The sequence below is a fragment of the Oreochromis niloticus genome, linkage group LG1, assembly GCF_001858045.2.
Source record: "Oreochromis niloticus isolate F11D_XX linkage group LG1, O_niloticus_UMD_NMBU, whole genome shotgun sequence".
Taxonomy (NCBI): Eukaryota; Metazoa; Chordata; class Actinopteri; order Cichliformes; family Cichlidae; genus Oreochromis; species Oreochromis niloticus.
The window spans coordinates 20,766,515-20,783,916 of NC_031965.2; the positions used below are offsets into that span (position 1 = coordinate 20,766,515).

At 37.3% G+C, this 17,402-nt stretch overlaps 2 protein-coding genes across 5 annotated transcripts; both read left to right on the plus strand.

The window, feature by feature from the left end:
* Positions 1–4,190: 4,190 nt before the first annotated feature.
* On the plus strand, positions 4,191–4,863 carry pth1b (parathyroid hormone 1b). Its single transcript, XM_019361482.2, has 3 exons — positions 4,191–4,280; positions 4,393–4,481; positions 4,614–4,863. The coding sequence occupies exons 2-3, from the start codon at positions 4,402–4,404 to the stop codon at positions 4,798–4,800; spliced, it is 267 nt and encodes an 88-aa protein (XP_019217027.1). The 5' UTR covers positions 4,191–4,280; positions 4,393–4,401; the 3' UTR covers positions 4,801–4,863.
* Positions 4,864–7,065: 2,202 nt separating this feature from the next.
* btbd10b (BTB (POZ) domain containing 10b) lies at positions 7,066–15,282 on the plus strand. Of its 4 annotated transcripts, none has more exons than XM_005467007.4 (9): positions 7,066–7,198; positions 7,799–7,946; positions 9,233–9,429; positions 9,858–10,173; positions 10,314–10,416; positions 12,153–12,273; positions 13,128–13,325; positions 13,411–13,521; positions 14,195–15,282. In XM_005467007.4, the coding sequence occupies exons 2-9, from the start codon at positions 7,846–7,848 to the stop codon at positions 14,524–14,526; spliced, it is 1,479 nt and encodes a 492-aa protein (XP_005467064.1). In that variant the 5' UTR covers positions 7,066–7,198; positions 7,799–7,845; the 3' UTR covers positions 14,527–15,282. The 4 variants fall into 4 exon arrangements, with proteins under 4 accessions (XP_005467064.1, XP_005467063.1, XP_005467062.1 ...); XM_005467006.3 differs by lacking the exon at positions 7,066–7,198 and adding an exon at positions 7,208–7,350; XM_005467005.3 differs by lacking the exon at positions 7,066–7,198 and adding an exon at positions 7,332–7,429.
* Positions 15,283–17,402: the final 2,120 nt, after the last annotated feature.

The following is a 17,402-nucleotide window of genomic DNA, read 5'->3' on the forward strand; positions in this document are numbered from 1 at the left end:
ATAATAAAATACACACTGTGGCTCCGTGAAATCACTCATATATTTATGCACTTTACACGGAGTTTCTAGTACATTCTCACTTCCACAATCGTCACATACCGACGAATGTTCAGACAACAAATTGTTGGAAACAACCAGGTAATCCCTGCAGGAGGCTTCTTTCTTTTGGACTCATAGTGGGTGGGAATAACAGTGTTTTGTGCTTTAAATTCTTTGCATCTTTTTAACACAGACAACATTGTTGATATACACAGTACACACAGCATGACAGTCTCTTCTGAAATTTATCTCATTTTCCTCACCTGCTTTTTCCCTCATGATGTCCCAGAAGGACCTGTTTGTGTATTTAAGACGAAAAGGCTGATAAAAGCATTTTATTGGGTAGATTAAACAAAACTGTCAGTTTTTCACGTTATTAGACAAGCTTGTCAATAAACTTAGAGAAATTAATTTCATGTAAATTCTGCACAAAATGCCAATGAAGGTTGGTCAGGTATTTTACCAAAGTTGAGAAAATCACACTAATATAAACTTTAGATAATTGGTAAACAAGCAATGAAGTGTAAGGCGTGTTTTCACAAGGTAACTGCAGCTGACTACATTAGGGTCATATCTTATTTTGTGGTATTCGTGCTGTTGTTGTTTTTTTCTTTGTTAATATCAGGCTGAAACCTCCTGTTTTCATATTTTTATGACCCCTTTCACTGCTTTCACATATTCTGCATCAAAAACTGTTTTTTCATCTCATACTTAACTACAAACTATAAACTTGGTGATAATACTGATTATCAAAGCTGTTACAGAAATCTCTTCTAATAACATAATTAAAGAGGATTACAGTGGATTTTGACTGAACTGCTGGATCACAGTGACCTCTTGTGGAAGAAATCTAAACTTATAATGAGCAGCTGTGAGGAAACCACTGTTTTCATATTAACTTTCACAACCAAAATAACATTACAGCAACTGAGATCACTATGTCCCGACTGGCATACTGCTTAGATATTAAACAACAACAAATCCAAGACAAAATACTGAATGGTTAAATAATTTTTTACTGTAGGTTAAATTGCACATATAATACCAAGAAATTAAAAAAAAAAAAAAAAAAAGCACTGTGATTGTTTAGAAGTCGACTCCTCTGAAGCTGCTTTATATAAAGTTCTACTGTTTGGAAACCTCCCAGGTTTGAAAGTATTACTGTGTGAATAACCAGCAGAGCATAAGCAAAACAGAATCATGCATAAATGCCAGATTTCCTCTGGATACATAAAAGTCTTACAAAAACTGGTCACTGAGCAGTATCAGACTCTGCTTTATGTGCCTCTTGTCTTTTGTCCTTTTCTATCTAAATTTCTTTTGATTAATATCTTTTTTTAATCAGTTTAATCAGTTATTTTAATTTGGTATTAACATGGCATTACCCTGAATGGTCATGATGTTTCGTGCACAAAGCATAAACTTCTAAACTTTATTTAAATTCAAGCTGAACGCACAGACTTTCCAAAACATGTCCAGCTAGAGTTTGGATTATCATAATCATATACACATGGATATTGTATTTATATTAAATGGAATAATAGTCCAGCCTACTAAAACTGTTTCAAAATATATTGTTATAAGCTAATGTGAAATTTTCTACTGATCATAACTGTGCTGTCTGTGAGAAAAACAGCAATGATAATGATAATAAGAGGAAAAAACTGACCAGTTTGCTGCCAGCCTGATCCAAGTGGGCTCTGTCTTTGTAGGCCATACTGTGTGTTCAGTCAGTTAGGAGATACTGACTACTAATTTGACACCACCACCACCTGTGCTGAGTAGTCAAATGGACATTGCAAAGCTATGTGATAGATTGATGTGAGTGTGGGAATCCACATAAAATGGATCTGACACGACTGGCATATCCCTGCAAACCTGCTTCATGGAGGGAAAAAACATTTGGTTTGGCAAATAAACTGCTGAGCAGCTCCAGAAAGACTTGGATGGACACACATCTGAAAGATTTATTGCAGCATTAGACTCTGCCCACTTCATAGGCTATAAATTGTTATCCAATCGGTATGAATAAAATATGCATTCTATGCATTTGTTTGGCTTCAAAAGCAAAGCTGGGATGATGTCAAGCATCTAAATATATCCTGTTTCGTTACATGATATCGGTGAAAGAGGTGACCTCATTTCATGAAAAAAGTAGGTCCATTTATAGATGTCAGGGAGCGCTTATATGGCCTGGGTGTCCTTCCATACCTTTAAACATACAATATAGAGGCCAGTGAAATGAATCTGCCCTCTGCTAGGTCTATCAAAAATCAATATACTCCGCGCACTGGCTTGTGTTATTTTAATTAATTGTATGTCCTTCTTAAATATCACTAACTGCTACCTGAACTCAGAGTATGACGAATATAGCCTTTTAAAATTCAATGAAAGTTTGTTAGGACCCAAAATGTTAGGCCTATTTACGGCCAACACGGCTAAATATACTGTAGTTCAAAGAGATGAGTCATTTTATGTATGTTGCTTTCTTTGTCGCATGGGGGTGACCCAAGTTAATGATTTGCATGCAATTCTTCCCATCAATCCCTGTCATGTCTTCTTGCACCCTGGCAGCATACCATAACTTAGATGGCTCACATTGTGACCACATGAAGTAATGAGGGAAGCTTGGTTGAGTATACTACACATGTGCAAAAAATCTAGCCCAGTTGAAAGCACAGGTGGTTCTTAGTGCTGTTTTACAGCATGCTGCAGAGAGCTCACAGAGATGTATATGGCAAAACATGTACTTGAGCCAGGTATACTGGCCTGTTGTAAATGTACTTTTTAATTTCTATCAGTTTTGTCTCTAGTCAGTCTTTGAGACTATGCAATACATCTTACATTTTATAAATTGGGCTGTAGTAATATGTGCTATAATCGCAATTCTGATCATTCTAGTGTAATACAACCAAACTAACCTTCGGCTTTAGAATGTGGCACTATTGCCACATTATACAAGTCAATTGATGATTAATGCTTTTTGAAGAAAGGAACTCCTTTAAATTGTAAGAAATGCAGCCTATTGCTGCAGAAAATCACATCATTTAAAAGTTTTCAGAATGGTTAATACACACTGTATAGATTAGATTTTGCTGGAAAGTTAAATGACACAAAGCTATAGGTCCTTTTGCAACACCTATTCCTTCAGTCATGGCATAGCCATTCCTTTGCCACATTTAGAAAACATCTTTCACGGTTACCTAATGCAGCTTGTGACACCCTGACAAGGTTATCCATAACCCATACCTCACAAAGTGTGATGCTTCATATTTAACAGGATGTTAATTGTATGTTTTTCAAATGTCCGGGCTACTTTGATATCATGAGTAAAGCTTTAGATGCAACCACTGTAGAATCTATGCTTCATACAGCAGCTTTATACAAGCATCTGCAACAAATTTCTTTCATTAAAGAACATTTTGAGAATTTATAATTCTCAAAAATGTTGATGTTTCTGCTCACAGACAGAAGACATACATTTTACTGATGTGTTTTTTTTCTCACATAAAATGTAAAACAAAATCAGTGATTCTATACCCTTGATGAAGATGAAATTATGTGATCTCCCAAGCTGATGCAAGCTACTTTTACATGTTCTACTGCTACTAGCAAGTCATAAAAGCACAGAAGAAATAGATCTGTATGAATTCAGTCAATCTGCACTTCTTGTTTGCGGCCTGATGCAGTTGCACCTTTCTGCAAACTTTAGAGCTTGCATGAGATGAACCATAAAATAAGTTGCACTGCTAATAAATTAAGCTTGACAGTCATTGCCATTTTAGAGAGTATATGTTTTCACTGCAGTCCTGCTGCATGAGGCATATACAGTTAGAGATATACTAACCAATAAAGAGATTTGCTCGCTAAAGTGTATGCACACAGCCTGCATGTCATAACAAAAATGATTCGGGATGAAGGGTGAAAATGGAGCATGTTCAAAACCAGTGTGACAAGCAGGCCCCTTTACAGAGGTGTTGAAAGATGTGTTAGTAGTGAATTGTGGTGGAGGTGGTGTCATGCAGATGCCTGTTCGCATTGATGCATTGGAAAAGTGACATCAACATCAACAGTGAAAATGGCTCATTGATGACCAGGGGAGGGCTACACTGTATATAAAGGAGAGCGCCTTCCTAACACGAAAGACTGATCAACAAGTTTGACTTCTTTCCCAGACGGATAGAGTCCTGTAACTACCAGCTCTGCCGCACTTTTTCGTGGATACAAGGACACCAGACCTGGTAAGAATGACCAGTGAATATGTCTTTAATTAGATGGCTGTAATATACGTATATATTTTTGAAAATATATGTAGAAAATACTTTGTCTAACTAATAGTTTAATTTGCTTCAGTTAATCAACATGTTTTCACTGAGGTTCTTGGAAATGTTGGTTCTGGTAATCCTCCTCTGGAGCTTCCACACAGAGGCTAAACCACTGAGGTAAACTCTTAAACTTTCTACAGTGAGAAATCATGTTGGGAATGAAAATTAATAATGCACAGTTAGCTTAAATAATTAACTTATCCTGTAATTCTTCCTGTAGTTGACTGTGTGTGTTTTCTGTTTGTGCAGAAAGAGGACTATCAGTGAGGTGCAGCTTATGCACAATGTCCGAGAACACAAACAAGTAGGAGAAAGACAAGATTGGCTTCAGGAAAAGTTGAAGGGAATTATTGTGGCCAGCTCTAAACCACAACATGGAAAAGCAAGAACTATAAAAAATCTTTTTCAATATGATGTTTTTGGATCAAAAATCTAGAAAAGTTGTAAAAAAAAAAAAATGTGCAAATTCAAGTGATTTAATGTTCAGTATATCTTATCAAACAAAATCCCCATGCATTATTTAAGTATCTGACTATTTTTCTAAGAGTAATTTTAAATGTTTTTGTCTTATTATTCTTAACTCATTTTCAAATTTTGTCAGATTATTTATTTATTTATCTATGCTTTTATTATGTTTTTTATTTTATTTTTTAATTCTTTTTTTTTCTTGTTTGATAAATGTTCTCCTCATTTTTCCCCTTTTCTTTACATTCTGTTTTAATGTCATATCAGTAGGATTACAAGTACTACAGTCAATATCTCAGGCCGTCTGGAGAAGAAAAGGTTTTAAAATGTCCTCTTACTCTCCCCCTCACCATAAACATCGCTATTTACAAATGTTGTTTACTGCATATTGTAAAGGACCAATAAGATGGCTAGTCTTACATTTCTTGTGTGTGCTTCTTCACATGTGCATCATATGTATGCCTTTATGTAATGACTTTCAGGAGTTATACTGTATGTTTTTCTCAAAGTCAGTCCTCTTTTATTCACTAACATGATCTCCTGAGGACTGAGTCAGATTTTCTGCTGGTGATTTTTACCCCTGCTTTAACTTTCTACAACAAATTTCTCTAAAGTGCCCTACAGTGCCTCTCTGATCTCTCTTTAAACTGCTGTACTTCACTCTTACTGTCAGGTATTGATCACTTTTACTGTGTAACTTTGTGAGATGTAACCTATACGACAACTCAACCTACATGCCTTTTGTGTCAACAATTTCTGGATTGTGTTCGCTAGCTTGTCTTTACATAGATTACATACATGGCTTTACATACAATACATTGCACAATTTTTTTTACATATTCTTGGCACAGCAATAACTTAATGTTCTTTAAAATTTGCAAAGATTTGTAATATATCTGTCAGATTACAGAATCGATTGATGTTTTGAGTGGCCATAGACAAAAATTATTCTAGAAATACTTGATAAAAAGTCATAAGACAAGATCATCAATTTTCAGTCCTAAAGATTAGAATTCAGCTGATGTCTAGTCCCACTGATATGATTAATAATATAGTAGTAAATCACTTTAACTTTTTTGAAGGTGAATTTACTGACTGATAGTGATATTGCCAGTTTTATGGCTGCACACACTGCATCATATGATCATATTCAGAGGTTTTCAGCCTTGTATACTGTGTGTGTATATATATTGTTGGCAAATCATAACAGGCTGTTTGACTTGTGTCAAATAAAGGCAAAGCAGAGAGATGCTATGATCGATAGATAAGACATATATTTTGTTCGGCTGTTGTGCTGCTCTGTCCTCCAATCATGTCCTAAAGAGTTGATCTGGCTCACTGACAATCCACTACTATAACTATTATCTATATATTAATATTTTGGCTTTTTTAAAGTGTCTTCTGCAAAGATTTGTTAGTGTGGGGTGTTTTTCTAATCCACTTAGAGGCATTTAAGTTAACTGGACAAAGCACCACTATGATATGAGACTACCTACAACTTAACCTAATTTTGTTATCTATTTAACATTGTTTGTGTTTATTGCCTAACTGTAGACTGAGCTGATACCTGGTTAGATTAATCAACACTTTGTGTTTACTACTAGTTTTAATGCAGCTTTAATATTTTTACATTATATTTATATTATATTTATATTCTGCAGTTTTACCTCAAACTGTGCACAATGGAATAGCTTGTTTCCACCACTAAAAAACTGAATAAATACAAATAATTGAAAACAAAAACTGTCAGGCAGAGCAAAGTTGAAAGTAAGTTATTACCTCAAAATTTCAAGTTATTTCTGGGGTGGTAAAAATTATGTATTATGTAATTCAAAATTTCGAGATACTAACTTGAAATTTTGACTTATGGATAGAAAAAAAATCATTAGTTGAAGGAAAAAACTTCCATAGTAGACCAACACCTTATATCAGCTCAGTGCTGAGAGGGAACTGCTGATTATACGATCTAAAATAGTGCTATATTCATTATGTAATACATTAATTAAAATATGCATATGGGTGTTTTAATTATAAGTGTAATTATTTTCTTCAATATCTGTTGTTAGTTATCCACATAAGCTGAGTTACATGTACATGAGAACATTTATTTTTATTTTTTATTTATTTAGTACCTTATTTCACGTTTCCTTTTCATTTCCTTTTCTCCCTGGTTCATTTTGTCTTCTTATCCTTACAAATATCGGTACTAGTATCTTCACATTTTTGAATTTTTTTTTTTTTCTTGAATAAAGGAAGCTTAAAAAAGCACTCGCCCACGCAACATATCGCGACACTTGAGGGATTCAGTCATCTTTCTATTCACTTTTTGAAGAAAAAGAAAAACTTCTTCTGTCACCTACTGAAAACAGGTCGGTCACCTTTAGTACATTTAATTTTTCAACTCTGTAACTTTTGAGACACGTTTAATGTGATCGGCGAGCGTGCCAACGACTTTAAAATGTAGTTTGGAGTGCGTCAGCACGTCGAGCCGTTAACGGTCGTCACGTCGCACGTCAGCTGGGTGAGTGTTTTGAAAGGAGATGACTGGTTAGCTGGAGAGCAAGTGGGATTATACTGCAGCGGAAACCGTAGCCAGCTAGGTAGCTGTTTTTCTGTATACGTTCCTGTATCTCTCGGTATCAAATCATGTCTGTGGACACCCTTGGAGCACGTTTACCAGCCATTCTGCCGTCTCGCAATTTTGTTCTAACATTGTTGTAATGTAGCGCTGCTAATGCTAGTTAGCTAGCTAACTAGCTAGCTATGCTAAAATAGCAAACTCGTCTCACAGCAACGTCGACAACGTTTAATTTGATAACAGCGATAAGCGTGGCAATCAATCTTTGTTCAACTCAAGCTTGGCTTCACAACCTAGCTTTTTTGTTAACCGACATCAGCTACCTGTGGGTTTTACACGAGGCTGACCAGGGAATTAAACTGACTTGTTGATTTCGCCATTTGTCGAACAGATTATGAACAGTGAAAGATCCAGACCGGGCTACCCCCTGTCCGGGTGATGGCAACTCGTCTGCCGTCATATGACAGCAACTCCAGTGATACAGAAAACTGGGAACGCAAAACAGCGAGCCGACCACGCAAACTCTGCAGGCATTCAAGGTGAGCCAGGTGAAAATATATGGAGTTGTAAAGTTCACACCAACGTCACATACGCCCTGTTGTAGGGACATCACAGTAGAAAGTATCGGTTGCCTTGTGTGTATCTTTAGCATCGTTCCTGCTTTGTGTCAACTCATAGGCGTAACCCCTATGAATGTAGATTTGGCCTAACACTTCCCTGTAACTCAATGATTGCGTGATACTGGAGAGAAGTGTTAATCCACTAAGATTTTTTTTTTTTTTGAAAATCAAGTAATATAGCTGATAGTTTCTGACAGTATTTAAGGTTTTCAGTATCTGGAAATGTGATGGAGTTGACTTCCCATGGGTTTGAGATTGCCCAAAGGCACAAAGTCAAACTAACTTATCGTTTATCTTTCACATACTTATCTGTGGTGTTAAGTGAATATTTACTGAAGTATAACGTTTTTGTGACGACCACATGGAGCTCTGTGTGGCCTGGTACTACAGCCTTTCCTTACTTTCTTGTTAACTAATCTGCTAGCCTTGTTTTTATCTGCTTTATAATTTAGTCTCCTACCTTTTGAAGTCATGTTTCCTGTAGCTTTATATGCATGTAGTTATGACGGTGACTCGGTATTACCTAGCTTAATACATGCCTATGAATTTCTTGGTTATTTCTGGACGTTTGGTGAACAAAATGTAATTTAAGCACATTTAAACAGTAGTTTAAAAACATTTCAACACTGGCCTAGGGATTTTCCATTGTTGGAAGGCCAACATTTTTCTCTGACAAACATTTTTGGTATGCAGGAAAGCTCTGCAAGTGTATGCTCAGCCCCAGGCTTGAGATGTATCTGTAAATGGTTAGAAGGTTAGACAAAACTTTTCTTTTTTCTTCTGTTTAGGTTAGCTCTGTTGTGTCTTTTTCCCCTTTGAGTTTTAATCTACTTTCATTCATAAATGCTCATACTGTTTATTTAGATCATTAAAGCAGCATGTCAAAACTCTGGTTTGATTTTCTGTCAGATTAAACATCAAAGGTGAAAGTATCTATATTTAACTGCAATACACAATGTGTGCCTTGTCAGTGTTTTATTAAAGCAGAATCTGGTTGGTCTGGTTGTTAGTTTTAAAAGTCTTTATGCAAGCTTTTTGCTGCTACTACAATTGTTTGTAGGGCAAATGACCTAAGGAAAAAGCTGTGACAGCCATGTTGAGTGTAATGTGTTCCACGTTGTGCGTCATAAAACTATGAAATACCAATATCCTCTGGCCTTGAGAGAGGGAGGAGGTGCATTACACATGCTTTTGTGTTTCAAAAGCAGCAGCCAAGACCGGACGTCTCGAGTGAAGGAAGAACATAGGAAGATGAGCTTACATGGTGCCAGCGGGGGCTGTGATCGCTCACGTGACCGCCGCCGCTCCAGCGATCGCTCCAGGGACTCCTCGCATGAGAGAGAAGGCCAGCTGACCCCTTGCATTCGCAACGTCACATCACCCACCCGCCAACACAACAGTGGTGAGTGTGCGTGGAAAGAATAGATGGCTTATATGGGTGTCATGTTAGAGTTCTGCAGCTTTTGGCAAGCTCTGTTAAACAGCTGACCACATTTATCAACTTACAGCTCAGACATGGTTTAGGTCTCCTGCTTTTGGCTGTGAGCAGATCAAGGCAATGCAATGCTTATCCACCTGTTTGTATTTAGACCAAGACGGAGGAGTTTGACTGGCAAGATGACAAATGTTATGAGTAGGACCTTCTGTAGTGTCCTACTTGTGTGTGTATATACAATATGTATATTGCAAAGAAACAAAAAACTTTCACAAATCTTAGCTGCAAATTAAAACATTAACTAAAAACTAATCACCTTTTTTTTCTATCTGGACTTTGATCTGTGATTTGGACATTAAACCAAAGATGATTTCTCCATGCCTGCCCACGTCTAGATCGTGATCGAGATGGCGGCTCGTCATCGAGGCCCAGTAGTCCGCGGCCTCAGAGAGTCTCACCCAGCGGTTCCAGCAGCAGTGGGGTGGTGAGCAGTCGCAACAGTAGCTTGTCCAGCACCGAAGGCACTTTCAAAAGCTTGGCAGCTGGAGAAATGGTTTTTGTCTATGAGAATCCTAAGGAAGGAGGAGCAGGTGGCACAGTTGGAAACCGAAATATTCGGACCTCAGAGAGAGTCACTCTGATTGTTGACAACACACGCTTTGTAGTGGATCCTTCCATCTTCACTGCACAGCCCAATACCATGTTGGGCAGGTAAAGTATATTTCAATCCTCGTTATCCTGTGTCTTTAGTCATCATAGCTATAACTGAAACTTAAATAAAAATGAAATATTCACACATGTAATTATAGATCTGTGAGTTGGGGGAATAAATCAAAGTTTCTTTTGCACAGAATGTTTGGATCTGGAAGAGAACATAATTTCACACGGCCCAACGAGAAAGGGGAGTACGAAGTGGCTGAGGGGATTAGCTCAACAGTTTTCAGAGCAATTCTGGTTAGTTTCTCTTTTGCATTTTCCTTGTATGCATAAATACTTGTGAGGTAAATGTTGAATACACACTTATGCTCAATGATTTTATCTGTGTTGTATTATTATTAAAAGATAAATAAGCCATTGTGGGATCATTTTAGCTCACCGGGTAGAGCAGGCAACCCAAAAAATCTGCCCTGAGGCCATCTACTTCCCCTGGTCTTTCTCATCTTCTCTTTACTGTCAAATCACAATGGAGGCTTAAAAAGCTCTGAAAATGTATCATAAATAAAATAACACAATCAAGTCAATAAAAATCTACTTCTATGCTCTTTTGGCCAAACCTAAATATTTTACATAGGGCTATAAAGTCAGTTCTTAACAGACTGCCTTTACTGCTTTTGTATGAGATGTAACACCAATCTCTGGTGTCACAATTTTTAAATATATCAGCATTTGCTCTTTAATGCTTCCACAGCAGAATGTAGAAGTGGAATTGTGAATAAAACTCCCAGTGGGATGTGTTCTTCCAATCTTTGTGGGACATGTAACACCTGTTAGCCTTGAGTGATATACTGTATTTTCCTTACCTGGATCCGTGTGTGTGTGTGTGTGTGTGTGTGTGTGTGTGTGTGTGTGTGTGTGTGTAAGGAGTTGTCTGAGCCCCGTCTGCTGTGAAAGTCTATCCAAATTCAGTGCGGCCAGAAATGACACAAAACAAATGTGCAGTTATTAGTGTTGAATATTGTTTTTGTTTTTGTTTTTCCTACATTGATTTTGAATAGTTACTTGTGATTTTTTTTTTTTTTTTTTTTTTAAATTATTTGAGCTGTATGATCAGGGTGTTGAATTAATACAGCCCCTCACCCCATCATCATGACTATTACTATAGAATATTTAAATGAATATTGAATTACTAGTATAGCAGTGTTTTTGAAAAATACATATAATGCCTGAAATTTAGAGTAGTGTACTGGTTCCTCTGGTTTACCATCAAGCAGTAGTATAAACAGTACATCATAATACAGATGGTACTGAATTAAAAATAGTTTTAAATAAAAAAATAAAAAATAAAAATAAACATTTCAGGTAGAATATATAGCTTTACTCAACATGGGCTGTTTTGTACTGTCTACATTACATCTAATTAGTGACTGATTGCTCATGTTGAAACTCTTAAGTAGATATATGTTGGAAAATTGAATTTACTTTGCGATATGGTGAGCAAGTAGTACGCAGTTTACTGAGAAAGCTGCAGTTGGTGAGTTCTAAGAAATGTACGATTAGATTAGGCTGCATTTTTGTTGTCTGATTCATCTAAAATGCACCAGAAACCAACCCTGCAGAAAACACTGCAGCAACTATAGCACAGTGTGTACTTGCTACAGCCCATTCAGGTATATGAAGTGTATATGAGGCTGGAATGACAAAGCAAATCTGACCGATCTGAATTTGAGCTTTAATTCACAGTTTGACATTTGCACGGTGGTATATGCTGCATCTAATTTCCTGCCAAACTGCATGTTTCCTTTGGCCTACTAAAAACCCACCTTGTAACAGTTTAACGGACTCAGTAATGGAAGACTCCTTTAACATGTAAAACTCTGAATCTGCTGTTAGAAAGCAAACTGAGATCCTGTTACCAGGTTCAGTTTTATCAAAAGGGTTTATTTGATTTTGTTTGTAATTGTATGATTTAAGTTGATGGATAAATTGTGTTTTTAATGATTTCCTCTTTGTGATTTCTCTCTAATTGGCAGGATTACTACAAATCTGGGATAATCCGTTGTCCTGATGGAATCTCTATCCCCGAGTTACGTGAGGCGTGCGACTATCTATGCATCTCCTTCGACTACAGCACCATCAAATGCAGAGACCTCAGTGAGTAGTTCCTCTGGGACACTGAAGCTGTCGGTGTTGCATTAACAGTAGCAGTGCTGAGTATCATTGATCAGGGAGACTGCTCACACTTTGTCACTTTGCAAGGCTTAACAAGATTGCAGCTAATTGATCATAATCACCAACCTGTGAGGATTTCATATTTTTGACTTTAAAAAAAAATACAGCTTTTAAGAACGAGCAATTTTCCCTGTAATGTATGCCCAAAAAGGAGCACACGTAGGATTTTTTCTAAGTCAATAATTAACCAGAATTACCTGCTATTTTCTTGTTTGTTTGTTTGTTTTTTCTTTTAGAGTTTTAGCCTATAATGAATGAAAAACCAAATTTCTCAAATCCATATAGCCCTTATTCATGTGAAAGTGAGTTCAGGGCCACAACTTGTTGTATATCATGTATGACATTTCGTCTTCTTTCCTCCTCAACTTTTTGGGGTAAATATGTCTACAAATTTGATTCACAGTCATGCATGAGTGGCGGCTTTAAGGCTTTTTGGTGCACTGCAACACAATAGTACCTGAAACTGATGGTTGCGAGACTGGACAGACTTTTTCTTCATCAATATTCAAAAATTTGTAGCAGTACTTTGCTGAAATGGAGGCAAAGAAATGGCTGTTGTTTGTTTACCTGTAAATTATTTGTTTGAACGTAACACTACAAGGTAGTAAGCCTAACCTGAAAGGAACCTTTTAACCAGGAATTCAGTTTTTATGAAGGCACCTCTGAAATGGCTCTGTGTGTTTCAACCTGGGGTTGCTTGCTTACCTTTGAGCACTTTATAAAGTATATGCTTATGATGGAAATTTTGAATTGAAATTCTTACTCTTTGTTAACAGGTGCCCTGATGCATGAGCTGTCCAATGATGGAGCTCGGCGTCAATTTGAGTTTTACCTCGAGGAAATGGTTCTGCCTCTGATGGTGGCCAGCGCCCAGAGCGGAGAGAGGGAATGTCACATTGTAGTCCTTACCGATGATGATGTGGTTGACTGGGATGAAGAATATCCACCACAAATGGGGGAAGAGTATTCACAGAGTGAGTACCCACTAATTCAGAGCATAGGCACACGTCTCGGAGCACAGACACACAATAAACCACCTTGTTTGTTTTTTCCTTGTAGTTATTTACAGCACAAAACTGTACAGATTCTTCAAGTATATCGAAAACCGAGACGTTGCCAAATCAGTTTTAAAAGAGCGGGGACTGAAGAAAATAAGGCTGGGCATTGAAGGTGAGCTGAATTTTTCAGTATTAAATATTGATGTCCTCTCTTTTTTTCTTTTTTCTATTCTCATGAGTGGGAGAGAGATGTCTGATGTCTGACCTATATGAACAGTACAGGATATAACGACTCACTGCATACTGCAGATGTATTTATAATTACAGATTTGTTTGGCAGCAAGCAAATTAATGCATAAAATAGATATCAACAGATGCCTGTTTGCAATCTGGATGTTATTAAAGTCAGAATCAAATGAATCAACTGTGGTCGGTGTGAGACAAAATATATATATATTTTATTTAATAAAATGCTAGAATGGTTTTGTACCCAAACTGTTTTGTTCACTCAATTTAACATTACCCAAGTTAATATGCAGTTGGAGTGCAGTATTAGGTTCACATACCAGATGTAGACAGTAGACATGCTGCTACCTGAATGTTTTTGTATGCTGTTCATTTTGTATGCTGTGACTGAAAAGACACGCCTAAAGTGGGAAGTCGATCAAACTAGAATAAGGTCATTTAGAGCCCAGCACTTGGTAATGCATTGATTCCTTTTAAACAAGTGGTCAGTCACATCACGTTCAGGGTGAGCCCCTTGCTTCTGGTGTTTTCTTTTTTGTATTCTGTGTTAACAAAAGTTAGGATGAACTGAGCCACTAGTGTTGTTGTCTCTCTGACAGGTTACCCTACGTATAAAGAGAAAGTCAAGAAAAGACCAGGAGGTCGTCCAGAGGTCATTTACAACTACGTCCAGAGGCCCTTCATCCGCATGTCCTGGGAAAAGGAGGAGGGTAAAAGCCGCCATGTTGATTTCCAGTGCGTTAAGTCCAAGTCGATCACCAACCTAGCAGCAGCAGCAGCTGACATCCCCCAAGATCAGCTGGTGGTGATGCACCCTGGCCCCCAAGTGGATGAACTGGATATCCTGCCTAATCACCCACCTAGTGGGAACCACTACAGCAACAACTACAGCAATGAGCCTGATCCTGATGCACCTTCACCTGCTGTCTGAGGACAACTTGGTCCTCTTTCAATGCCTCTGCCCCTCTCCTACTCTTCTAGTCCTACTCCCAGCATGCTGCAGCATGGAGCGCTAGGGGCACCATAACCATATTGCCTTGACACCTCCTTTGCAGCCTTAGAGCCTCAAGAACCTGGATGACTGTAGGAAAAGAAACACGAGGAACATAAGACTGGTGAAAAGAACATTTCACTATTGTTTTCATTTTGGGGTTTTTGTTTTTGTTTTGTTTTTTACTTGACCAAAGGAAGGAATCTATTTTTGTTTGGGGAAAAAAAAAATCTTTAAAAAAAATATTATTAGCATTATTATTTACAATATTATTGTACCTTAATTTGATGGTTTTGACTGAGCACTCTTGTGGTGTCACTGTTTTTTCACAGGTTTTATTTCACTGATATCTTAGATTTTGATTCTCTCGGGTGGCCTAACTGCTAAATGGCTTTGATGGGGAAGGATACACAACTAGCTAAGGAGAGATTACATCTTTCTGGTCATGGAGAAAATCTGTTCTCACCACTTAGTCTCATGATCTCCAGTTGAACTCCTCTCAGATGTCTTTGATTCTTGTCATGGGATATGTAGTCATTGGCTGGATCTGATATGTGATGTTTGCTCCTCCTGCAGCCAAGATATTAAGCAGAACACAGGCTGTTGTGGTCAGAATCTTTTATGTGCAAAGCTTGAAATTGTTGTTTAAAAATAAAACAAAATCATGAAATAAAGATGAACATTTAAAAAAAAATATATATATATAATAATATGTTATATATTGCATGCCTTATTGTAAAAGCCTAACAGGACCCAGGAGATGTTGCCCTCCAGAGGTAAGACTGACCAGATTTGGGTTAAATGCTAATAACCATTAAGAAGAAACATTTCTGCTCTGTACAATTGGGTCTGAAACACTAAAAATAAATTCAGATTAATAATATTAATTTTTGTAAGTATTAATTAAATTTTTTTTCAGCTATTCTGATTAAACCACTGATGATTCCAAATTACATTCAATGTGATACCAGACTGGTAACAGCAAACTGAACCATATTTAAAAAGCTTGAAGGGCTAAATATAATTTTTGTACTCTTACTTAAAAAATAAAATGATCTTTCTTCACACTGATTTTTTTTACTGCAGTTCATATACACATAAATTTTCCTATTTCATTTCTTCATGAGTAGAAATGATAACAAATAGAACCTGGTAAGCTCTTTAAAAGGAACCCCGACTATTATGACAAGTTACTCTAAATATGTTACAAATTATCTCCACTACATAAAAACATACTTGAGAATAACTACATTTTTTTGTTATTCATTAAATCTTTGTTGTTTAAAACTATTTTGGATCCGTGGGAGCGGCCATGTTTTTTCGCACACAATGCATTCTGGGATGATGTAGCAGGGGAGATGCAGCAAATTGACCGGAACTTATACTTATCCTAGAAATGGTTGTGTCGGAAAATCCCAGAAGATGAGCAGTTTCTGAAGTAGTCACTTAAATAACTCTTATTCTGATGCGGTGACCCTAATAAAGTGGCTCATACTATGTATATAGAAATATATAATAAATAACATAAGTCTTTCTGTGCCTAATAAAATAACGCAATATAAAGTATAACCACAGGAACTGCAAGCAGAGAGAGAATTTCCTATAACAGCCTGGTAATTATCAGCTGAAAAGAGCCGTTTTTACTTACCTGAGTATTGAGAGTAGAGACAATGAAAGATACAATGTTCTCCACCTCTTTGCTCCAGTGATTCATAAAACACAACCAGTAGCTTCTCGGTGTGATGAATGGCCCATGTTTTATTTTTAACTTGTAGCACTTTGTATTGATCTTTTCTTTCATTTGGAGCACTTAGAGCAGAGGGGGACAAGGACAGGTAACCGATGAACTATCAGCAATAAAGATGAACTACAGCACCGTTTTCAGCCACTGCTCCATTCTATTTTCAGAAATTCAACAAAGCAGATCTGTCTACAGAATGTATGCACAGGAAGAGCCGATCGTGTAGTTGGGACAGTCTATTATGTTGTAGATATGTGCAATAATCAGGATTTCGGTAAGATGCATACCTTGCCTGTGGCATTCTGTTCATAAAAGAGTTCATAAAATAAACCCCAGCAGTTTTTTAGGAAGATGAGTCAAAACAGAAGGAGGCTAAACAGATAAAAATGATGTATGTATCTACACAAAATTGTTTCTTGTAGGGTTCTGGAGAGTTTCATATGTAGGTGTGAATTTGTAGTGTGACATTAGAGCTACCAGATATACTGTGTCATCTTTGCTCATCGAAGACAAACTTCCCATCGATAAGATGATGTGAAACAAAATCTGTAGGCTTGATCTTGATGGGATTCTGTACTATCTGGGAAACACTGTGTGGATACAACTTGTCAATAGCTATTCTAACTCACAAAACAAAATACAAGGATCCGAATTAGCTAATGTGTATGTTTACTGAAAGACCAGCACGACTGTGCCTCAGTATACAAAGGAAAGTCCATAAAGGCATGGGTGGGTGAGTTTAGTGTGAAAGAAACCGACTGGTCTGTGCAGAGCCCTGACCTCAACCTCATCAAACACCGTTGGGATGAATTAGAGCAGAGATTACAAGGCACCTCAAAATGCTCTCCTGGATGAATAGACAAAATCACAGACACAGACCAAAATCTTGCTGAAAGCTTTCCCAGAAGAGTGGAAGCCGTAAATGTAGGACCAGGAACATATTACTACCTATGGATTCAGAGTTGCACTCCTGTAGGTATAAAGTATTAGTGGCCCAGTACTTTTGTCCATTTAGTGTATTTCTTTAGCAGAGAGTCTATCGCCTCTTCTCACCACATGCTGGCAGTAGTGCACA